The 25,359-nt window shown below is 41.8% G+C and overlaps 2 protein-coding genes across 2 annotated transcripts in view; both read left to right on the top strand.

Annotated features, from left to right (window-relative positions):
- The window catches only part of LOC122564376 (transcription factor E2F3-like), a 61,423-nt gene extending 48,710 nt beyond the window's left edge, over nucleotides 1-12,713 (top strand). Inside the window, exon 7 of the mRNA XM_043719163.1 lies at nucleotides 8,641-12,713. Within this exon, the coding sequence (XP_043575098.1) occupies nucleotides 8,641-8,903 (263 nt within the window). The 3' untranslated portion in view covers nucleotides 8,904-12,713. The remainder of the gene's footprint in view (nucleotides 1-8,640) is intronic.
- A 6,817-nt stretch (nucleotides 12,714-19,530) lies between these two features.
- The window catches only part of cdkal1 (CDK5 regulatory subunit associated protein 1-like 1), a 596,132-nt gene continuing 590,303 nt past the window's right edge, over nucleotides 19,531-25,359 (top strand). Inside the window, exon 1 of the mRNA XM_043718943.1 lies at nucleotides 19,531-19,667. The gene's annotated coding sequence lies outside the window, so the exon portion shown is untranslated. The remainder of the gene's footprint in view (nucleotides 19,668-25,359) is intronic.

Raw genomic sequence — 25,359 nt, forward strand, 5'->3', positions numbered from 1 at the left:
GACCATAATTCTATTCGTTTTAAAATAGTGATGGAAAAGGATAGACCAGATCTAAAAGTTGAAGTTCTAAATTGGAGAAAGGCCAATTTTGACGGTATTAGGCAAGAACTTTCGAAAGCTCATTGGAGGCAGATGTTCGCAGGTAAAGGGACGGCTGGAAAATGAGAAGCCTTCAGAAATGAGATAACAAGAATCCAGAGAAAGTATATTCCTGTCAGGGTGAAAGGGAATGCTGGATGACTAAAGACAGTGGGTGACGCGGTGGCACTGCTGCCTCAGCGCCAGAGACCCGGGTTCAATTCCCGCCTCAGGTGACTGACTGTGTGGAGTTTTCACATTCTTCCCGTGTCAGCGTGGGTTTCCTCCGGGTGCTCCGGTTTCCTCCCACAGTCCAAAGATGTGCAGGTTAGGTGAATTGGCCATGCTAAATTGCCCATAGTGTTAGGTGAAGGGGTAAATGTAGGGGAATGGGTCTGGATGGGGTGTGCTTGGGCAGGTCGGTGAGGACTTGTTGGGCCAAAGGGCCTGTTTCCACACTAAGTAACCTAATCTACATTGAGGGTCTGGTTAAGAAAAAGAAGGAAGCATATGTCAAGTATAGACAGGATGGAGCGAGTGAATCCTGAGAAGAGTATAAAGGAAGTAGGAGTATACTTAAGAGGGAAATCAGGAGGGTAAAACGGGGACATGAGATAGCTTTGGCACACAGAATTAAGGAGAATCCAAAGGGCTTTTACAAATATATTAAGGACAAAAGGGTAATGAGGGAGAGAATAGGGCACCTCAAAGATCAGCAAGGCGGCCTTTGAGTGAAACCACAGAAAATGGCTGAGATACTAAATGAATATTTTGCATCAGTATTTACTGTGGAAAAGGATATGGAAGATATAGACTGTAGGGAAATAGATGGTGACATCTTGCAAAATGTCCAGATTGCAGAGGAGGAAGTGCTGGATGTCTTAAAAGGTAAAAGTGGATAAATTCCCAGGACCTGATCAGGTGTACCCGAGAACTCTGTGGGAAACTAGAGAAGTGATTGCTGGGCCTCTTGCTGAGATATTTGTATCATCGATAGTCACAGGTGGGGTGCTGGAAGACTGGAGGTTGGCAAATGTGGTGCCACTGTTTAAGAAGGATGGTAAAGACAAGCCAGGGAACTATAGACCAGTGAGCCTGACCTTGGTGGGCAAGTTGTTGGAGGGAATCCTGAGGGACAGGATGTACATGTAGTTGGAAAGGGTTAGGGATGGTCAGCATGGCTTTGTGCATGGGAAATCATGTCTCTCAAACTTAATTGAGTTTTTTGAAGAAGTAACAAAGATGTTTGAGGGCAGAGCAGTAGATGTGATTTATATGGATTTCAGTAATGCACTTGACAAGGTTCCCCATGGGAGACTGGTTAGCAAGGTTAGATCTCACAGAATACAGGGAGAACTAGCCATTTTGATACAGAACTGGCTCAAAAGTAGAAGACAGAGGGTGGTGGATGGTTTTTTTTCCAGACTGCAGGTCTGTGACCAGTGGAGTGCCACAAGGATCGGTGCGAAGTCCTCTACTTTTTGTCATATACATAAATGATTTGGATGCGGGCATAAGAGGTACAGTTAGTAAGTTTGCAGATGACACCAAAATTGGAGGTGTAGTGGACAGCAAAGAGGGTTACCTCAGATTACAACAGGATCTGCTTTCCTTTATTGGTCAGAGTATTGAGTACAGGAGTTGGGAGGTCATGTTGCGGCTGTTCAGGACATTGGTTAGGCCACTGTTGGAATATTGCGTGCAATTCTGGTCTCCTTCCTATCGGAAGGATGTTGTGAAACTTGAAAAGGTTCAGAAAAGATTTACAAGGATGTTGCCAGGGATGGAGGATTTGAGCTAAAGGGAGAGGCTGAACAGGCTGGGGCTGTTTTCCTTGGAGCGTCTGAGGCTAAGGGGTGCCCTTCTCGTGGTTTGTAAAATTGAGGGGCATGGATAGGATTAATAGGTAAAATCTTTTCCCTGGGGTTTGGGAGTCTAGAACTAGAGGGCATAGGTTTAGGATGAGAGGGAAAAGATATAATAGAGACATACGGGGCAACTTTTTCAGAGGGTGATACGGGCATGGAGTGAGCTGCCAGAGGAAGTGGTGGAGGCTGGTATAATTGCAACATTTAAGAAGATTTGGATGCGTATATGAATAGGAAGGGTTTGGAGGGATATGGGCTGCGTGCTGGCAGGTTGGACTAGATTGGGTTGGGCTATCTGGTCGGCATGGACGGGTTGGACTGGAAGGGTCTGTTTCCATGCTGTACATCTCTATGTTGCAGGCAGTGTGGTCCATGCTCCTACTACTTAGTAAAGAAACTGCGTCTGACATCTGTCACCCCTGAATTTAAAGCTATGTCCCCTTGTGCTAGCCATCAACATCAGAGTAAAAAGGCTCTCAATGTCCAACATATCTAACCCTCTGATTATCTTTTCTGTCTCAATTAAGTCACCTCTCCATCTTCTCTCTAATGAAAACCGCCTCAAGTCCCTCTGTCTTCCCTCCATACCAGGCAACATTCTAGTTAATCTCCTCTGAACCCTTTCCAGACCTTCCACTTCCTTCGTTTAATGCGGTGACTGGAACTGAATGCAATACTCCAAATGTGGCCAGACCAGAGTTTTGTACAGCTTGAGCATGGCCTCATGTTTCCAAAACACAATTCCTCTACCAATGAAATCTAACACACCGTATGCTGCCTTAACAACCCTATCAACCTGGGTGGCAACTTTCAAGGATCTATGTCCCCAGACACTGAGATCTCTCTGCTCATCTGCACCAAGAATCTTACTGTTAGTCCAGTACTTTGCATTCCTGTTACTCCTTTCAAAATGAATCACCTCACACTTTTCCACATTAACTCCATTTTCCAGCTCTGCAGCTTATCTACGTCTCTCTGTTAACATCCTTCGTCACTATCTACATCTCTACCGACCTTAGTATTATCTGCACATTCACTAATCCATTCTTGTATGCCATCATCCAGGTCATTTATATAAATGACAAACCACAACGGACCAAAAACAGTTCCTTATGGTACCCGACTTATAACTGAACTCCAGGATGAATATTTCCCATCAATCACCACCGTCTGTCTTCTTTCAGCTAGCCAATTTCTAATCCAAACCGCTAAAACACCCTCCATTCTGAAACTCTGTGCAATACCCTACTGTGTGGAACCTTTTCAAACACTTCACTAAAATCCATATACGCCACATCAACTGCTTTACCCTCATCCACCTATTAGGTTGCCTTCTCAAAGAATTCAGCAAGGTTTGTGAGGCACAACCTACCCTTCACACAAAGGTAATCAACTTATTCCTCTCTAGCTGATTATAAATCCTATCTCTTATAACCCTTTCTGATACTGTACCCACAACTGAAGTAAGACTCAGGTCTGTAATTTCAGGGGTTGTCTCTACTCCCTTTCTTGAACAAGGCAACGTTTGCTATCCTCCAGTCTTCTGGCATGATTCCTGTAGACAATCATGACATAAAGATAATAAGCATAAACATAAGTCAAAGGCTCAGCAGTCTCCTCCCTGGCTTCCCAGAGAATCCTCTGATAAATCCCATCCAGCCCAGGGGGCTTATCTATTTTTACACGTTCCTAAATTGCTAACACTTCCTCCTTATGCACCTCAATCCCATCTAGTCTCGTTGGCTGTATCTCTGTATTCTCCTCAATCACATTGTCTTTTCTCAGTGTGAATACTGATTGAAAAATATCCATTTAGCGCTTCTCCTACCTTTTCTGACTCCTGTACAATTTCCCACGACTATGCTTGATTGGCCCTAATCTTACTTTCTTTCTTCCTTTATTCTTGATATACCTATAGAAAGCCTTAAGGTTTTCCTTGACTCTACTTGCCATTGACTTCTCGTGTCCCCTCCTGGCTCCTCTTAGCTCCCTTTAGGTCTTTCCTGGCTAATTTGTAACTCTCAAGCATCCTAACTGAACCGTCACATCTCATCCTCGCATAAGCTGCCTTATTCCTCCTTGAAGAGATTCAACTTCCTTAGTAAACCACGGCTCCTGCACTCCACAATTCCTGCCTGCCTGACCAGTACATACTTATCAAGGACCGACAGTAGCTAGTCCTTGAATAAGCTCCACATTTCAACGGTGTCCATCCTCTCCCCATCCTATGCATCCTAAATCTTGCCTAATCACATCATAATTGCCTTTTCCCCAGCTATAACTCTTGCCCTCTGATATATACCTATCCCTTTCCGTTGCCAAAGTAAACATAACCAAATTGTGGTCACTATCACCAAAGTGCTCATCTACCTCCAAACCAAACCTAATGTGGCCTCGCCCCTGTTGGCCTATCTACATACTATCCAGAAACCCTCCTGCACACTGGACAAAAACTGACCCATCTAAATTACTTGAATTATAGTATTCCCAGTCAATATTTGGAAAGGTAAAGCTCCCCATAACTACCCTGTCACTCTCGCTTCTACTGAGGATCATCTTTGCAATCCTTTCCTCTACATCTCTGGAACTATTCTGAGGCTTATAGAAAACTCCCAACAGGATAACCTCTCCTTTCCTGTTTCTAATCTCAGCCCATACTCAGTAAATGAGTCCTCAAACGTCCTTTCTGCAACCGTAATACTGTCCTTGACTAACAGTGCCACACTTCCCCCTCTTTTTTACCATTTTAGCTGTTCTTACTGAAACATCTAAATCCCGGTACCTGCAATAACCATTCCTGTCCCTGCTCTACCCATGTCTATAAAATGGCCACAACATCGCAATCCCAGGTACCAACCCGTGCTGCAAGTTCATCCACCTTCTTCAATGCCAGGAGCATTCAGAATTAGACACGCTTCAAATCAACTTCTTGCTTGCCGGTGCCTTCTTGCAATCTTGAAATCTTTAGTTCTGACTTCACTACTCTCATCCTTCCATGTACTTGAACTACAATTTTGGTTCCCATCCCCCTGCTGGATTAGTTTAAACCCACCCGAAGAGCATCAGCAAATTCCACCCCCATGATATTGGTACCTCTCTGGTTCAGGTGAAAACCATCCTGTTTGTTGAGGTCCCACCTACCTCAAAGAGCCCCAATTATCCAGGAACCCAAAACCTTCCCTCCTGCACCATCCCTGTAGCCATGTGTTCAACTCCCCTCTCCCTATTCTTTGCCTTGCTAACATGTGGCACAGGCAACAAACCAGAGACAACTGTTTGTTCTTGCTGTAAGCTTCTGCCCTAGCTCCCTTAATTTCTGCTTTAAATCCCCATCTCTCTTCCCACCTATGTCGTTTGTGCCTATGTGGGCCATGACTTGGGGCTGCTCCCCCTCCCCTCAAGGATCCCAAAAACACGATCAGAGACATCATGAACTCTGGCACCTGGGAGGCAACGCACCAACCGTGAATCTCTCTTGTTCCCACAACCTCCTTTCTATCCTCCTAACTGTGAAATGTTTTGCTTCTCTTCTCCCTTTTCCTTCTGAGCAACAGGGTCAGACTCTGTGCCAGAGACCTGTTCACCATTGCTTACCCCTGGTAAGTCGTCCCCCCGCAACAGTATCCAAAATGGTATACTTGTTGAGGGGAATGGCCACAGGGAATCCCTGCACTGCCTGCCAGTTCCCTTTCTGTCCCCTGACGGTAATCAATCTACCTTCATCTTTTTACCTGAGGTGTGACTACCAACCTGTAACTCCTCTCAATAACCCCCTCCGCCTCCCGAATGATCTGAAGTTCGTCCAGCTCCAGCTCCTGTTCCCTAAAGCAGTTTTTGAGGAGCTGGAGTTGGGTGTACTTCCCACAGATGCAGTCAGCAGGGACACCTTACCTCCTACATTCTGCAGAAGGAACATTCAAGTGCCCTAACCTCCATTCCCACTATTCGAAATTCTCAATGAGACTACTGAAAAGCTAGAAAAAAACTAAAGAAACGAGCCACCTTACCAATTGGCACACAGAACTCTTATTTTTTTTGTTGGTTAGATGAGGAGGCTGGGTGGGTGACACTACCTGAGTAGTGTTTTAGGTAAAACAACCGCCCAAATATAAAACCTCACTGACCCAGCAGTCCCGTGCTGCTCCTGCTGAGTGTGCACTCTGCCTGAACCTTTGTATATTTTAACATTTACCTTCTCGTCGGGATATATATATATATATAGCACCTATTGGGCTGTTCAAGCACAGTAGGATTGCTGTTGAACCCAAACCTGATCTCTCCTTGCTTCCTATGTATGTTCTTGTCCCACAGGGTTGACTTGGTAACTTGTTAAAATTGGTAATATTCACTGAATTTCTCTCTTATCCCTTTGGCTTTGTCACAATGTTTTTTTTTACAAGGTTACTATGCCCTTGAGTTTTTTTCCCCAGAAAAGGGATAATTGGCCAGGATCCAACTAGGCTGGGTTTGAAAGGTTTATTGGGGCCCTTTTTGTTTACTCCTAATAGATAATGCCTCCCGCCTAAGGCTTTCATGCCTTTTAAAAAATACAATCAAAGGGGAGTGGCCAGATAGTTGTGTCGCTAGCCTTCGTTTAGATTAAGAGTTTTTGATTCAGTTCAGCAGCGTGTGAAGCAAGGTGGTTAGTTCTCTCCCTCTTTCTGCCCTTCTGATTTTGTAACCTGTAAGCGTTTTGTCATTTTTACTCTTTATGCTCAGGGATGTGTTTATTGGGAATGTTGCAAGTAATTTTAGAACGGATAGGATAAATTATCTGGGATTCAATTTTCTGTTCTGTATTTCATTCTGTAATTTTGCAAATAACTTCTGTTTGTTTAAAACTTGGCAGTCAAATCACCTAATTCACTCTGGGAGCATCCACTAGACCAATAGCAAAGTTATGGTCTGGGCTTAAAAATGTTTTGAGGAGTCGGGCCTTTTTAATAGCCCTGCTTCAAATTTTCAACACAGCAGGCTAAAGGTGGAATCTAGAACTTCACTGGTCTATGTAGCTTGGAACCTGAATCCTCATTATGATTATGAATAAAAGTTGCAAGTTATGTTTGGTGTGAAAGAGTCCCCTTTGTGACATGATCTGGCTAGACAGTTTTTTTGAGTTGGTTTGTTTTGAGGTGAAAAGGTAAATTGTTCTCTCTGTGGAAGTGAAGTCTGGCAGAAAATAGTGTAACTGAAAATTGGAAGAAGTCTGAGTACAGTCAAGGTGTATGCCAAAGATGGAGAAAGGGAAAGCAATCTATTTGAGACCATGTTGGAGGATGACAGAAAGATGGCACAAGAAAAGGTGCAGATGAGAAATGTTAGCTGGATCGTAGAATTGTGAACCTGGCTTGTTTTATATGGAAGAGGTCCTGGGTTCAAATCCCGGACAAGCCCGAGTTTCTCAGGGTTATTGGGAAAGCATATGGTGTTTTGGCTTTCATTTAACAGGGGGATTGAGTTTAAGAGCCATGAGATCTTGTTGCAAATCTATAACTTTGATTGCACTTGGAATACTTTGTCCAGTTCTGGTTGCTCTATTATAGGAAAGATGTGGATGCTTTGGAGAGGGTTCAGGGGAGGTTTACCAGGATGCTGCCTGGAATGGAGGGCTTATCTTACAAAGAGAGGTTGACTGAGCTCGGACTTTTTTCATTGGAAAAAAGAAGGAAGGGAGGGGACCTAATTGAGGTGTACAAGATAATGAGAGGCATAGATAGAGTTGATAGCCAGAGACTTTTTCCCAGGGCAGAAATTGTTAACACGAGGGGTCATAGTTTTAAGCTGTTTGGCGGAAAGTATAAGAGGGGATGTCAGAGGCGGATTCTTTACGCAGAGAGTTGTGGGAGCATGGAATGTGTTGCCAGCAGCAGTTGTGGAAGCGAGGTCATTGGGGATATTTAAGAGACTGCTGGACATGCATATGGTCACAGAAATTTGAGGGTTCGGTTGACCTTACATGAGGATCAATGGTCGGCACAACATCGTGGGCTGGAGGACCGTTCTGTGCTGTACTGTTCTATGTTCTAAGATGAACTACTTCATCTTAATGAGAAAAAGGAGATATATATATAAAGCATGAGAAGAGACTGGCATAAAACACAAGATAATCCATTTTTTTAATAGACTATAAATAGTCTATATTTAAAGAGGAATAGTACTGGTTCAGGATCAAAAAGGAGATGAATGCATTGTCCTAAATGAATACTTTCTTATGTCTTAACCAAGGAAAGCTGCTCTGCTCATAGCAGAAGGGGAGCTAATTTGGACACTTGATTTTAAAATTGATAAGGAGGAGCTAATGGATAGGCTGATTGAATTTAGAATTTCAATAAGGCATCAGGACTCTGAGATGCATCAAGGGAAGTGAGGGTGGAAATTGCAGAGGCATTGGCAATAAACTTGTGTTTTTGGGTGAGACAACAAGAGAAGGGCTAGTGGGGTAGTCTGGAAAGGAAAAAGAAAATACCTACAGAAAAATGGTGGGTAAGTGACATTAGGTTTATCACTTAGAGCCAGAATGGGCACAAGGCCAAATGGCAACTGGCTTGTATAAAATATAAATGTTTACTTTGATAATGAGCTGGCCATTATCTGGTTTCCAATCCTATATTAATGATGTGGATGTTAAGAGATATGCCATATGATTTGGAAAATATCATATTAACCTGTTCGTTGTTTTTTTTTCCATTGGCAGATTTTGATATTTCAAACAGTCAGCATGGTGACAGTTCGGGTTTACACTTTTCACCTTTAACGTCATTGAACAATATTCTGCAACAAACTGAAGATCAGATTTCATTGCCAATGGAAGAAGAAGGACTGTTTGTCAATCTGTCTCCATCAGCTGCACAGGAAGAGTACCTATTGAGCATTGGTGATAAAGCAGGAATCAATGATCTGTTTGACTGTGATGTTGATGGGCTTTTCCCATTGGAAGATTTTTGTATGACCAATTAAGTATTTTCTTTTTGAAGTATTGAATAACTGCTACCAGTGATGGACCTAGAAACAGAATGTAAGTTTGGTAGCTGGTGAGTGATAAAGGGAAATATGTACCAGTTACAGGAATAGTAATAGAAGTTTTTGCCAGTAAAACCACAGCCAGTTGTAATGACCTTAATCTCTACTGGTTGTCAGCAACTGAGGTGATATTTGCTGGTATTTCAAATTATGTATTCGCATGAAATGAAATGTCACTATTGATTACCATACACATCTAATAATGGAGTTCTTGTGTTGGCTTTTGGCATGTATGATGCAAAAATTCATGCTCACATTATTTCAAGACCTTGTAACCTTTCTGACGAGTCTTCCAAGGTGAATTTATCAGCTGTGAAAATGTTCTTGACGGTCTGAGACGTGTGATAGGTTCGCCTTTGGTCTTTCCTGAAAGAACATGCTGTAGCTATATTGACAGTCGTTTGTGTGATCTGTGGTTAAGTTGAAGGTGGCAATTTCAGTACATGTTGATTTGTTTAGTTATCATTGCTGAGCAAATAGAGGAAAGTGCAAATTAAAGTTCAAAAACAATTGTAGATATGATTTCTTGTTTACAATTAAGACTGAATTTTGGTTTGATTTTTAGAAGTAGTCTTGGCAGCAACTGCCAAGTTAATGAGTGCAGCTGGGTTTTTCCATGCATTTTCCTTTCTTCCATTGCATGTCATGAATGAAACTAGATCGAAAGTTAATTCGAGCTGCTGCTTCCTAATTTTGGGACAGTGCTTGGTTTGTTGCCGGCATTTGGCTTGTGGAGGATTACTTAACATTTGTGTTATTGTATCTCAGATGATGTGAGGGATACTACTCTAAAACAATGCCCTATTAATTTTAATGCAAAGGATTATCTAGTACACTTTGTATTTCATAATGCTTTGCTATTGTATACTTGGATTCATTTGGACTGGATATGTGGTTGATATGTATTAAATGTCAGCACAACATTGTGCATTAAGTTCTGTAATTAGCACTAGCTTTCGTTGAACATGAACATGCAGCCTAATACTTCCCTGAAAATGTTTTGAGAAACTTTTATGTGGAATTGTTCCAAGCAATGGTAGTTGAAAAAGCTACATCTCCTCTTAGTTCTATAATTCTTATTAAAGAACAAAACATCGAAAGTAATGGGGTATGTAAGTGACAAGTGGTGATAGTGAATGGAAGCGAACTCAGTCACTTGCTTATTGAGTACACTATCTGGTATAGAAATATGCCATCAAGACCAATTGTGCTTCAGTTGATGTCACTAGAGCAGCAACTCCCTTAACTAGGAAAGAGATAAATTGAGTGGAAATCAGTCTACTGATAACCAGCCAATAACTGTTGATACAATATGTTGGGGGTGTGTGTATGTATGTATGTATATATATATTTATTTATTCACATACACACAAGTGCAGGATTGAAATCCATTTTGGTGCCTCTTTGTGGTCGAACGAGTTCAAGTAATTGTTTTGTAATAGTGAGTTGAATAAGATACTGAGTTTGACTAACTTCATTGCAACAGTTAGCTTTAGTATGAGTGTCTTCAGGTAAGAAGAACTTATAGTCACAACATCTGAGAATGTTTGTGATGCTCCTTGAGAAGTTCTGCTTATCATCTTTGTCAGCTTATAATAGAGGTTGATGCAATGAATCAGTAATGTGTTCCTTTTATCTTAAGATATTATCTTAATTGCATCCACTCTGCTGCAAGAATCCTTTATTACTAGTTTGTGGATTCTCTCTTCTGATCACTATCCAACATTATCTTAAATTAAGCCCTTAATTTGACCCCTGACCTTGAAGGTGACTTTTTCCAAGAAGTTTGGTATCCAGTTTTGGAAATTAATCTTGAAGTTATGGAAATCTTGTAGAATTGGTTGCATCGTGTCAATGTGATAGTTGTTCAGTGAACAAGCCTCACTTAAGTTTGTTCCATGTGACCTTTGTCTGTGTGTATTATCTCCATGAACTGGCATTTTCTTTCCAATTCCTTACATGGCTAAATGTTAAAAATGGACCAACTTCAGGGTGGATCAATCAAACGGTTAAGAATAAAGATATTAATACAACCAAAGTTAATCTAATTTTTAAAAAAACATTATGGTTGTTAGTGTGATAGGCTCAAGTTGTTGTTGACTCGAAAGCTACAGGTTAACACAATGATTCAAGAATAGTGTGACATCACTGACAATGCAGAATGGAAGCATTCTTGAGTTTTTTTGAGCATTTGTCAAATTGATTTTACAGATTCTTACAGATGAAACCACTCAATGTTTATGTACTCCAATAAACTCCAACTGAATGGACAGTGAATAGATGGATTGTTCTCTTATGACTATTTGGCTTCATACACTAAACATCAGGCCCTCCTTCCCTGCCTAACTATTTCAAATGAATAATTATTTTCTATTCACCTCACCATGTTAATCCAGGCATACTTTTTGTCGTCCAGTTGAAGTGCACAAACTGGTTGTTTTTACTGAGTAGCACATATGCAACCTTAATCTTCCAATCATTTGAATTCTTCCCATGTCATCAAACTCACTCCCTGACCGGGTCTCATTGATCATTTTGCTGAGACTTCAGACCACACTGGCTCAACAATTGCCAGAGGTTCAGTTGTGAAGATACTTTCAGATTATATTTATTTCATTCCATTGCTGTTCATGCTTTATGGGAAGCAACTGGTTGTTTGTAAACTCAGTGCAGCAGCTGTGAGCAGTCTTATCTCAGACCTTTCGAATATGTTTAATACAAACAAAATCTGCTGTGTCGCTCTGCCACAATGACCAGCAATAGTGGAGTTCTGCACATTTGGTACATCTTTGCTGTCATTGTATCTTGTAAGACAATGCAGTTGGGTGTAAGGTGCCAGTTTTGGCTTATCTATTCTTTAGATTGTAAACAAGAGGTGTACTTACACATCTACTTCAATAAGCCTCAAACATTACATTTTTCTAGAAAATAAAATTTTGGTATAACATAAAGCTAGACTTTTAAATAGAAGTGTCCAGATCCTTGGGTATTGTTGGTGTATTTCTCAGTTGGTTGCCACTCTTGAAGTTGTCTTATTTATCATCTGCATAAATGTGTACTGAAAGATCAAAGTCTGTGCCTAGAACTGTGTAAAGGAATTGATAAATACACATGGTACTATTCAGCACTGTGCTGGCTCTTCATAATAAATTATGAAAAAAAATCTATAATCTATTCAGAGACTTTGCAACCTTTGACTGTGTTCATTGTTCAGGCTTTTTTTATAACATTGTTATGCAACAATGCATTTTTTGGCTTTGCCAAACTTAAAGGGACACTATCATCAAACTTTGTAAAGACTTGTAAAGGTTTTATCACCCGCATTTGTAACTAGCTGTTTTTAAATGATATACTATTTAACCCAAGAGCTGGATGCCTGTTCTAAAAAAAAATGTACATAGTGTATATGAAATGTGTGCAAAGCACATTAAACCTACTAAGTGCCAGCATAATTCTGAATTTTGATGGTACTTCAGAAATGGTAAAATTTGTGGGAAAGCTTCCCTTGAATTTATAATGTTTAAACTGGAGTGTAAATAAAATATGAATTTAAATGTTTACCTTTCTGTATTTAGTCTTGGATTAACCATTTCCTATCCCTTCATTACCCTGATCTGATGTAAGCTCAGTAATTGGAGACATTTAGATCATGCACATTGACAGGAGTATGAATTCCACGAAGCCACAGCAATTCAACGACTTACTGCCCACATGAGGATGTCTTATTTGTGTTTCTTAATTGCAAGATTTAACTTCTGCTTGGCCATTGACTGTAAAGTTCTTATTGGGCCTGACTCTGATAACTTTTAAGTCATGACATGGGTTTTGAAAATCAGAGCGAAGCAAGATGTGTAGTTTGTGGACCAAACTTATGCTGACTTGATGGGGTTTGGCATCCCCAGATGTGTTGCTCAAAATTCTACGATATTTTCCAGCATAATTTCATCAGTAGCTACAAAATATTTTCAGATAATGGAGGATTTTCTTTGCATGTGTAAAAGCCGTGATGGAAAATGTATACGTAATGAGTTGCCACACACAACAATGAGATAATAACGAAGTGTTTTATTATGTTGAATTGAAGTATTTAAGCAATGGCAGTAGTGAAAATTTCTTTTGAAAACTGTGCCATGGAACCTCAGAATGGAGACTTAATCTCATTGAATGGCAATGTCTGATCTGATAATTTTCAACTTCACTTTACTATCTTATACCTGTAAACCTTGGTTCCTTTACTCCAACCTCCTTCTGAAACATTCCTATAAAAGACCTAGAAATTTTAAGAGGTGCATCAATTAATGCATAACAAAGGAATGAAATGGTCACATGAATATAGATGCTCAGGAAACCAAAAAATATTTTGAAAAATGTCATCTTTATTGTTCATTAACCTGAAGAATACAAATACAATGCAGCTTATTGTTATTCTTTAAAAAAAACTGCAAAAGTATATTAAAAGCAATATATTAGAGTTGCTGGAGATCTAAAGTGAAAAAAAAATACTGGAGAGACTCCTTTCTGTCAGAATTTGTGGAGAGAGATCATTCATGTTTTGAGTTCAACATAACCCTACATATCTACTTCTCCAATTCTGAAATCAATATGTTGGAAATGGGCAAATTGGGCATGGGTGTTCTTAAGAGATGACGGAGATATCAATGCAAGAGTGGCTGTACGCAACAGAAAACATTGGTCCAATTGGTGTTAATAAAATAAAGGTCAGCACTGACTGAAGCAAAACATGAAAAAGATTTCACTGGGTGACAATTAATATGGAGGCTAGAATTTAAAGCCTGAAGATGTTAAACACAATGTTGACTTAATCAAAAACTGAGATGCTTTCTACCAGTTTGTGTTGGGCTTTAGTGAAACACCACGACAGCAGGCCCAGGACAAGAGGAAGCATATGTATTGAAATCGAACCAATAAGGCAGAAATCATGATTGTGGACTGAATGGAGGTGTTCCATAATGTAGTGACCCAATTTGCATCTGATTCTGTTAATGCAGAGAACACAATGAATGCAAGGACAGGAGACGACTGAAGTACAAGTAAAATTAAGACATTGTAAGTGCCTTTGTTGGAAGATGTCATGACCAGAACAAATGGCAATGGAGCTGGAAATGTTGGAATAGAATAGTCGTCATATTGTGTGGGTAATGTACTTGGTTAATGTGCAGGTCATGAATTTGTAATGATCGACCTATTCTTGGGAATGGAGACAGAAGTTAGGAAGGGGAAGTCTGGATTGGATGAAAATGAGATAATGGTAGTAATTGGAAGCAAAAGTGATTAATTAGTCCAGTTTCGGAGGACAACAGCAAGTGGTGATACTACTTAATCTTGTTTTTGTTTTCAATGCAGTTTATAGTTTGCTGTTAACAGTTACTGTGGATCAATGTTTTTTTTTCCTGCCAACCATGACCCATGTCCTTACTTTTTTCGATACCTTTGATCTCTAATCTCCCTTGATCACTCGCTTTTTTTCTGACCTTCCTCCTTTTCAATAACACAAAATACCTCTATTTCAACCAGTCTTCGTTTCATATAAATGTCATATTGGACTCAACATTACTGTTATTTAGCACAGATGATGTCAGACCTGCTTTCTCCATCACTTTATTTGTATTCCATATTACAACTTGAAAATTCCTTCAAGATGGCTGCTAGATCACAATATGGAGAGAGACAGCAAAGCAAACATATTGGCTGTGGCCAACAGAATGCCAGTACAATGCACTTGCAACCTAGTTGATTAGTTTAAGGTGGGTGGGGAGAGAATACACATAAGTAGCATTATACTGCTCATCGAAGTGTATGGGTCCAGCCAACACCTTTTGATAGAAATGTTCAGTTTGATACGGACTCAATACCAAGTGCTAATAGCCAGGGCTGTGGTAATCATCTTTCTCAAAGAGCGATTAGCGTCCATTACTACAGCAATGGTCTTCTGTGCAGACATTGAAACTGATAATGACTGTGCTGAAATTAACAAAGGCTGCGCTGGAACACTCATTGCAGAATCATTGACTGCATCAAAACTATCAATGTTTACTACAAACAAACTCTGTTATAGAGACAATCTCATCATTTATACATTTTGTGATATAATAGGTCAAAGTATCTTGACGTTTCCTCCGGCTTGAGAATCTCAGCTGACTACTATGCTATTGGTGTCTTTCTCTCCCTGGAGCTCCGGTATTTCCTTGTACAATAAATTGTCGTTGAACCCCGACTCTGAATTTGATGCTGGTGCTTTTCCCCACAACAATAGTTACTGTAAATGGATAATTATTATACGGTGTCTAAATTGTGCATATATATATCCTTTACTTATTCAGGTTCTTATCAAGTTTCCACCACGTGTAATTTTTCTTAGGTCACTAAACTAATAAGTTTAGTATTTGCTTGTGAATGTCAGGTGCTTGACTTTATGATAGATGTTGTGTACCATGACACAACCTTAGACAGACTAGCTATGTAACTGTGTTTATTTAGACCGTTGATGTGTCCATCAAAAGTCAGTTACTGTAAAAATAAAAGTAATTATCATCATTAACACCATTTGTTGAACTCTCTCCAAGCAGTTAAGATAAATATTGTTGAGTGTCAATGTTTTATCAACAAACTATTTGCCAAGCTAGAATCTGCAGCACAACTTGGATACACCATAAGAACTTATGGACACAAATGATAGTTAGTTACATAGATGTCACACAATGCAAATCAAGCTTCCAGCCACAACTGCTGGGTAGTGACTCAACTACAGTCCTCCATGCCAAGTCCGTTAACATCCGAGAAACATTGGTTCATGTTAAGTAAGATTTCAAGCATTTACTTTGGAAACTATTAGTATTATTGACCATTCATCAGGACTAAAATTGCACCTGAATTAGAAGGGAACTAATATACTGACAGGGAGATTTGCTAAAGCTGCTTGGGAGGATTTAAACTAATAAGGTGGGTGGGGTGGGGTGGGGAGAGGAGAGAGAGGTGGTGAGACCTAGGGCGATAGTGAAGGAAGAGATCGAGGTCAAGAGTGTGGTGCTGGAAATGCACAGCAGGTCAGGCAGCATCCGAGGAGCAGCAAAATCATTGTTTAGGGCAAAAGCCCTTCATCAGAGAAGAGGTCAATCTGAGATTGAGACTGGCACAGTTGTGTACCATGGCACAGTTGGGGAAAAGGAGCAAGTCAAACAGTTAGGGCAGACAGGAACAGCGTAGAGAACAAGGTAGGACTGATCATTTAAACTGCATTTATTTCAATGGAAGAGGCCTAACACGGAAGACAGATGAACTCAGAACATGGTTAGGAACATGAGACTGGGATACCATAGCAATTACAGAGACGTGGCTCAGTGATGAGCAAGACTGGCAGTTTAATGTTCCAGGTTACAAATGCTATAGGAAGGTAAGTGTGGAGGACAAGAGAGGAAGGGGAATGGTGTTCTTGGTAGAGTATAACATGATGGCTGTACTTAGGATATTCCTGGGAATACCTCCAGGAAAGCTAATTAGGTGGAACTGAGAAATAAGAAAAGGATAATCACCTTATTGAGATTGTACTATAGACTCCCCGATAATCAGTTGGAAACTGAGAATCAAATTTGTAAGATCTCCATTATCTGTAAGAATAATAGGATGGTTCTGGTAGGGGATTTTAACTTTCCAAACATGGACTGCCATAGTGTTAGAGGTTTAGATGGAGAGGTATTTGTTAAGTGTTTACAAGAAACTTTCTGATTCCATGTGGATGTACCTACTGGAGAAGGTGCAAAACTTGACCTACTCTTGGGAAGTAAGGCAGGGCAAGTGACTGTGTCGACTCCTGCTCTTTGCATGCTGCCTGACCTGCTGTGCTTTTCGAGCTCCACACTTTTCGACTCTGACTCTCCAGCATCTGCAGCCCTCACTTTCTCCAAGTGGGTGAAGAATTAGTTGGGGAGCACTTTGGGGCCAGCGACCATAATTCCATTAGTTTTACATTTGTGATGGAAAAGGATAAACTGGATTTAAAGGTTAAAGTTCTAAATTGGAGGAAGGCCAATTGACAGTATTAGGCAAGACATTTCAAAAGTTGATTGGGTGTTCACAGGTTAAAAAGACGGCTGGAAAGTAGGAAGCCTTCAAAAATGAAATAATAAGAGTCCAGAGATTGTTAGGGTGAAAGGCAAGGTTGGTAGATATAGGGAATGCTGGATGACGAGAGAAATTGAGATTTTTGTCAAGAAAAATAATGAACGCATATCCGGTATAGACAGCCGAGATCGAGTGAATCCTTAGAAGAGTATAAAGTCAGTAGGGATATAGAGGATACTTAAGAGGGAAATCAAGAGGACAAAAAGGGGACTTGTGATAGCTTTGCCAAATAAGGTTAGGAAAATCCAAAGGGATTTTATAAATACATTAAGGACAAAAGAGTAACTACGGAGAGAATAGAGCCCCTCAAAGATCAGCAAGGTAGCCTGTATGTGGAAACGCAGGAGATGGGGGGGATACTAAATGAGTATTTTGCATCAGTGTTTACTGCGGAGAAGGACTTGGAAAATACATAATGTGGGAAATAGATGGCGACATCTTGAAAAATGTCCATATTGCAGAGGAGAAGGTGCTGGATGTCTTATAATGCATAAAGGTGGATTAATTGATATGGATTGACGAGGGAAGGGTAGTGGACATGATCTATATGGACTTCTGTAAGGCGTTCAAGAAGGTTCCTCATGGTAGTCTGGTCAGCAAGGTTATATCACTTGGAACAGCTAATTACTTGGATACAGAACTGGGTTGAAGGTAGAAGACAGAGGGTGGCAGTGGAAGCTTTCCTTTCAGACTGCAGGCCTGTGACCAGTGCTGTTCCACATGGATCGGTGCTGGGTGCATCGCTTTTAGTCATTTATATAAATGATGTGGATGTGAACATGGGGGTATCGTTTGTAAGTTTGCAGATAACACCAAAATTGAAGGTGTAGTGGACAGCAAAGAAAATTAACTCAGCATACAATGGGTTCTTGATCAGATGGGCCAATGGGCTGAGGAGTGGCAGATGGGGTTTAATTTTGGTAAATGCGAGGTGCTGCATTTTGGAAAGGCAAGTCAAGGCAGGACTTACACACGTAATGGTAAGGTCCTGGGAAGTGTTGCTGAACAAAGAGAACTTTGAGTGCTGGTTCATAGTTCCTAGAATGTGGAGTCTCAGGTAGATAGGATAGGGAAGAAAGTGTTTGGTATACTTTTCTTAACTGGTCACAGTATTGAGTATAGGAGTTGGGAGGTTATGCTGTGGCTGTACGGGACATTGGTTAGGCCACTTTTGGAATATTGTGCACAATTCTATCTCCCTCCTACAGATGTTGTGAAACTTGAAAGGGTTCAAAAAAGATTTAGAAATATTTTGCCAGGATTGGAAGGTTTGAACTATAGTGAGCGACTGAGGCTTTGGAGGCTGAAGGGTGACTTTACAGAGGTTTAGAAAACCACAAGGGGCATGGATAAGGTAAATCAACAAGTTATTTTTCCTGGGAGTCTGGACCTAGAGGCCATAGGTTCAGGTGAGGGGGAAAAAATTTAAAAGGGACCTCAGGGGCAAGTTTTTCACGCAGAGGGTGGTGCGTGTATGGAACCAGCTGCTAGAGGAGGGAGGCTGGTACAATTGCAACATTTAAAAGACATCTGGATGGTTATACGAATAGGAAGTGTTCAGAGGGATATGGGCCAAATGGTGGCAAATAGGACTAGATTAATTTAGGATATCTGGTCGGCATGGACGAGTTGGACGGAAGGGTCTGTTTCCATGCTGTACATCTCTAATGACATCTGGATGGTTATACGAATAGGAAGTGTTCAGAGGGATATGGGCCAAATGTTGGCAAATAGGACTAGATTAATTTAGGATATCTGGTCGGCATGGACGAGTTGGACCAAAGGGTCTGTTTCCATGCTGTACATCTCTAATGACTAATATGAATAAATAAACCCCGGCGAACAGTTTATAGATATTGCACGGCACGCTTGGAAATGAAAAAATTTAAAACAGCTAACTTTTCCCCCTCAATAAAGTACAAAGTCCAAAGTTAGAAAGGTCAGCTGCAGTTTGTTACACTACTTACAAATTGTGTTTAGCTTAGATTTGTAAATCTACAATTTACGTGTAAATTTCATCTGATTGCTTAATTTATTTTTCATGTAACAAAGCAGGGGAAAGCTAAAATTAGAAAACGATGGAAATATTCAGACATTAGGAACCTATTGTACACTAACATAAATAGGCAAAGGTTTGTGGTCGTGTCCTTCAATTATCGGATGCAGAAGTTTGCCGAGAATTGATTTTGAAAATGAAAGAAAGGAAGACTGTCATAAATATAGTTCGATGTTTCGAGGATAAGAACAGGCACCAACCGCTCGTTTGACCTTCACGGCGACTGCAAGCACGGCCGCAGGGCTTCGGAAAGCAGCACGTGGTCGGTCGCATTTGTATTTCGCTGAGGGTTAACCGGGCTCGCGTGTTCCGAGCGGGCCGCCGTCCGACCGGAAGACGGGAGCAAGAGCAACCAGGTGAGAGGTTAGTGAGTGATGGCGCAACGCAGTCAGAGCGCGAGACTGGGAAAGTGAAGCTGCAGCTGACCGCTCCCAAAGGGATTGACGGCACGAGCGGGGACCGTTAAGTTGGCCGTTGTTTTTGAAAACGTGGGCTCGTGACTCTGGGTAATTGGCCGCCTGTAGTTTTCGTTAGCAAGTCGGCACTTGTGGCCCAGGAAAGGGGCCGCGATATCGGCATGGGACGAAGATGAGAGGAAATGGTGCCCGCAGGTGATATTTAGGGAGAAAAATATTGCATTCTTCCCTCTGAAGGACCCAGGACCAAAGATCGTCGCTTTAAAATATCCAGAATGTCACAGGAAACTAAACTTTTTTTTTAACACTGGGTGGTTAGGATATGGTATATAGGTACACTGCATGAGAGTTTGGTGGAGGCGAAGTCGATTGTGGCCTTGAGATTTGGTAATTATCTGAAAAGAAAATGCAGGAGGAAGGGGAAAAGTGGGACGAACTGAGTTGCTCTTGTCAAGTTGGCTTGGACATGAGGCTGATTGGTTTCCTTCTGTCGTTCAACTGGAGTGTTGGCAGTGTGAATTAAATTACAAGTGGAATATCATCCAAAATTATAACTTGGGACTTTTTGTTGGTGGTTTTGGCTGATGTTGTCATATAACCCCTTTGGATTTGGAGCTGTACAATTGCAGTCATCACATTGTGTATCTTGCCGTCCAACGCATCTCATCCACATCTCGCACCTCCGCCCTCAGACCCAATCCCTCCAACCGCAACAAGGACAGAACACCCCTGATGCTCACCTTCCACCCTACCAACTTTCGCATAAACCAAATCATCCGCCGACATTTCCGCCACCTCCAAACAGACCCCACCACCAGGGATATATTTCCCTCCCCACCCCTCTCCGCCTTCCGCAAAGACCGTTCCCTCCGTGACTACCTGGACAGCTCCATGCCCACCCTACGACCCACCCTCCCATCCTGCCACTTTCCCCTGCCACCGCAGGAACTGTAAAACCTGCGCCCACACCTCCTCCCTCACCTCCATCCAAGGCCCCAAAGGAGCTTTCCACATCCATCAAAGTTTTACCTGCACATCCACTAATATCATCTATTGTATCCGTTGCTCCCGATGCGGTCTCCTCTACATTGGGGAGACTGGACGCCTCCTAGCAGAGCGCTTTAGGGAACATCTCAGAGACACCCGCACCAATCAACCAAATCGCCACGTGGCTCAACATTTCAACTCCCCCTCCCACTCTGCCGAGGATATGGAGGTGCTGGGCCTCCTCCACCGCCGCTCCCTCACCACCAGACGCCTGGGGGAAGAACGCCTCATCTTCCGCCTCGGAACACTTCAACCCCAGGGCATCAATGTGGATTTCAACAGCTTCCTCATTTCCCCTTTCCCCACCTCATCCTAGTTTCTAAACTCCAGCAACACGATCCCCTTGACTTGACCAGACTTGTCCGACCTGCCCAGGTCCTTTTCCACCTATCCACTCCACCCTCTCTTCCCTGACCTATCACCTTCATCTCCTTCCCCACTGACCTATTGTACTCTATGCTACTCTCTCCCCACCCTCACCCTCCTCTAGCTTACCTCTCCATGCTTCAGGCTCTCTGCCTTTATTCTTGATGAAGGGCTTTTGCCCGAAACGTCGATTTTGCCTGTCCTCGGATGCTGCCTGAATTGCTGTGCTCTTCCAGCACAACTAATCCAGAATCTGGTTTCCAGCATCTGCAGTCATTGTTTTTACCACATTGTGTATCTTGTATTTCGTGATAAGCCAATAAGAAATAGGAACCAGGAATAGGCTGTTCGGTCCCTCTAGTCTCTTGCACTATTTAATATGACCACAGCTGATGTGACATTCCTCATATCGACATTCCTGCCCTTCTCCTGTAACCCTTGATTCCTCTACTCGTCAAGAATTTATCTCTATCAGCCTTAAATGTACACAAGAACTATAATCTCCACAGCTCTCTGTGGCTAGGAGTTCTAAAGTCTCTGAACCCTCTGAAGGAAGAAATTCCTCCTCATCTCACTCTTAAATTTGTGCCCCTTTATTTTGACACTGTACCCTCTGATCCTAGATTCTGCCATGAGGGGAAGCATGCTTTCAGCATTTACCTTGTCAAGCCCTTAACAATCCTATATGTTTCAATAAATTCACCTCTCTTTCTTTTAAACTCCAATGAGTAGAGTCCCAATCTATTTACTTTTTGCTCATAAGATAATCCCTGTATACAAGGATCATCCTCAGAACCATCTCTGAACTGCACCTTCATGAAATGGTATATTTCCTTAAATATGGGGATCCAAACTGCTTGCAGTGTGCCAAATGTGGTCTCACTTGCACCTTCTACAGTTGCAGTAAGACTGCTTCACTCTTTTACTCTACCTTATATGAAATAAGGGCTAATATTCCAATAGTTTTCCTGGCTATCTGCTGCACCTGTATGCTAGCTTTCTATTATATACGTGAACTCCTGAGTTTTGTACTTTTTGTTCTCCCAAAATGAATAACTTCATATTTTCCAATTTGCAAACTTCTTGCCCACTGACCTAACCTATCAGTGGACCATGGGGTCTGAGCAGAAGCACCCTTCAGCCTTGCTCATGATCCAATAAAATTTAAGATTTTACTTCCCTACTTTGAAATGTTCATCAGTTTATTACATCAGTTTCCAATATGCTTTTAGGTGTTTGACTCAGTATGCCCTACATCAATTTTCATGTAGAAAAGAATAATCTACTCGAATATCCCCAAGTTATCTTTTTCCGTGCAATTGAGAATGGTTTGCTCTTTCATGTCACCATTTAATTCTTCCAGAAAGAAAATATTTGCATACTAATTTCATGGCATCAGCCTATCCCAAAACTTTATAAGGCTGGTGGATATGAGAGGTTGAATACACGGAATGATTAAAAACAAAGGTAAGAGTACTAGAATTGAGGCAGTGCTCAACCAGTAGTCAACATAGATTCATAAACGTGGCTGGTGAATTAATGGGCAACTTGAGGTCAAGCTTACTGAGAGTAGAGTACAGAAAGCTGGCCACAAGTGCATGAAACTATTTAAGTCTAGAAGTCATAAAAGCATCGTTGAAAATTTCAGTATCAGATGAATTGAGATAGGGACAGTTCTGACATTATAGAAAATAGAAGAGTACAGCACAGAACAGGCCCTTTGGCCCACGATGTTGTGCTGAGATTTAATCCTAATGTAAAATATAGTAAGTAACTTAACCTACGCACTCCTCAACTCATTGCTGTCCATGTGCATGTCCAACAGTTGCTTAAATGTCCCCAATAACGCTGCTTCCACCACCACTGCTGGCAACACATTCCATGCATTCACAACTCTCTGCATAAAGAACCTACCTCTGATATCTCCTTTATATCTTCCTCCTAATATCTTCAAACTATGACTTCTCGTACCAGTCAGTCCTGCCCTGGGGAAAAGTCTCTGACTATTGACTCTATCTATTCCTCTCATTATTTTGCACACCTCGATCAGGTCACCTCTCTTCCTCCTTCTCTTCAGAGATAAAAGTCTGAGCTTATTCAACCTTCCTTCATGAGGCAAGCCCTCCAGTCCAGGCAGCATCCTGGTAAACCTCCTTTGCACCCTCTCCAAAGCCTCTGTATCTTTCATGTAGTAGGGCGACCAGAACTGGACACAATATTCCAAGTGTGGTCTCACCAGGGACTTGTGGAACTGCAGCAAAACCTTGCGGCTTTTAAATTCGATCCCCCGTTAATGAATGCCAAAACACCATATACTTTCTTAACAACCCTATCCACTTGGGTGGCAACTTTGAGGGATCTATGTACTTGCACACCCAGATCCCTCTGTTCCTCCACACTGCCAAGAATCTTATCTTTAATCCAATATTCAGCATTCGAGTTCGACCTTCCAAAATGCATCACTTTGCATTTATCCAGGTTAAACTTCATCTGCCATTTCTCAGCCCAGCTCTGCATCCTGTCAGGCTGCAGCCTACAATTGCCGTCAATACTATTGACGACACATCCAACCTTTGTGTCATCTGCAACTTTATTAACCCACCCCTCAACCACCTCATCCAAGTCATTTATAAAAACTACAAAGAGCAGAGGCCCAAGAACAGAGCTCTGCGGGACCCCACTCAACACTGACTACTTCCCATCTACAAACACTCTCTGCCTTCTGTCTGCCAGCCAAATCTGAATCCAGATAGCCAAATCTTCCTGTATCTCATAATTCCTGACTTTATGAATGAGCCTACCATGGGGAACCCTATCAAATGCCTTGCTGAAGTCCACATACACCACATCCACTACTCAATCGACCTGTCATGACAGCTCCTCAAAGAACTCAATAAGATTTGTGAGGCATGACCTGCCCCTCAAAGCCATGCTGACTGCCTTTAATCATACTATGCTTTGCCAAATAGTCCAAACAGGAAAGTGGCTTGAAGTGTGTATACTTCAATGCAAGAAGTATATGAAATAAGGTAGGTGAACTTGCAGCGTGGATTGGTACCTGGGTTTTCGATGTTGTGGCTATTACGGAGACATGGGTAGAACAGGGACAGGATTGGCTGTTGCAGGTTCCAGGGTTTAAATGTTTTAGTAGGGTCAGGGGTGGGGGTAAAAGAAGGGGAGGTGTGGAATTGCTTGTCAAAGATAGTATTACAGTGGTGGAAAGGACGATGGATGAAGACTCGCCGGCTGAGGTTAGGAATAGGAAAGGTGAGGTCACCCTGTTAGGAGTTTTCTACAGGCCTCCTAATAGTCCTGAGACGTAGAAGAAAGGATTGCGAGGAAGATTCAGGAGAAGAATGAAAGTAATAGGGTGGTTGTTATGGGGGACTTTAACTTTCCAGATATTGACTGGGAAAGCTATAGCTTGAGTTCATTAGATGGTTCGGTGTTTGTCCAATGTGTGCAGGAGGGTTGCCTGCCACAATATGTAGACAGGCCAACAAGAGGTGAGGCCATACTGGATTTGGTTCTGGGTAACGAACCAGGCCAGGTGTTAGAATTGGAGGTGGGTGAGCACTTTGGGGACAGTGACCATAATTCGGTGATTTTTACACTCGTGATGGAGAGGGATAAGTGTGTACTACAGGGCAAGAATTACAGCTGGGGTAAGGGAAATTATGATGCGGTGAGGCATGACTTAGGATATGTGGCTTGGAAAAGTAGACTCCAAGGCAAGAGTGTAAATGATATGTGGAGCTTGTTCAAGGAGCAAATATTGAGTGTCCTTGATAATTATGTACCTGACAGGCAGGAAGGAAAGGGTCGTGCGAGGGAGCCGTGGTTTAATAAGGAATTGGAATCCCTTGTTAAATGGAAGAGGGCGGCCTATCTCAAGATGAGACATGAAGGTTCAATTGGGGCGATTGAGAGTTATAGGGTAGCCAGGAAGGACCTGAAGAGAGAGCTAAAAGCAGCAAGGAGGGGACATGAAAGGTCCTTAGTCGATAGGATTAGGGAAAACCCTAAGGCTTTCTATAGGTATGTTAGGAATAAAAGAATGACTAGGGTAGGAATAGGTCCAGTCAAGGATAGTAGGGGGAAGTTGCGTGTGGAGGCGGAAGAGATTGGGGAGACACTGAATGAATACTTTACTTCAGTATTTACTCAGGAACAGGGCATTATCGTCGATGTGAATACTGAGTCACAAACCAGTAGAATGGATGGCTTTGAGGTATGTAGAGAAGAGGTATTGGAAATCCTGGAAAAGGTGAAAATAGATAAGTCCCCTGGGCCTGATGGCATTTATCCTAGGATTCTCTGGGAAGCAAGGGAGGAGATTGCAGAGCCATTGGCCTTAATTTTTATGTCC

Source organism: Chiloscyllium plagiosum, chromosome 29 (genome assembly GCF_004010195.1).
Source record: "Chiloscyllium plagiosum isolate BGI_BamShark_2017 chromosome 29, ASM401019v2, whole genome shotgun sequence".
Lineage (NCBI taxonomy): Eukaryota > Metazoa > Chordata > Chondrichthyes > Orectolobiformes > Hemiscylliidae > Chiloscyllium > Chiloscyllium plagiosum.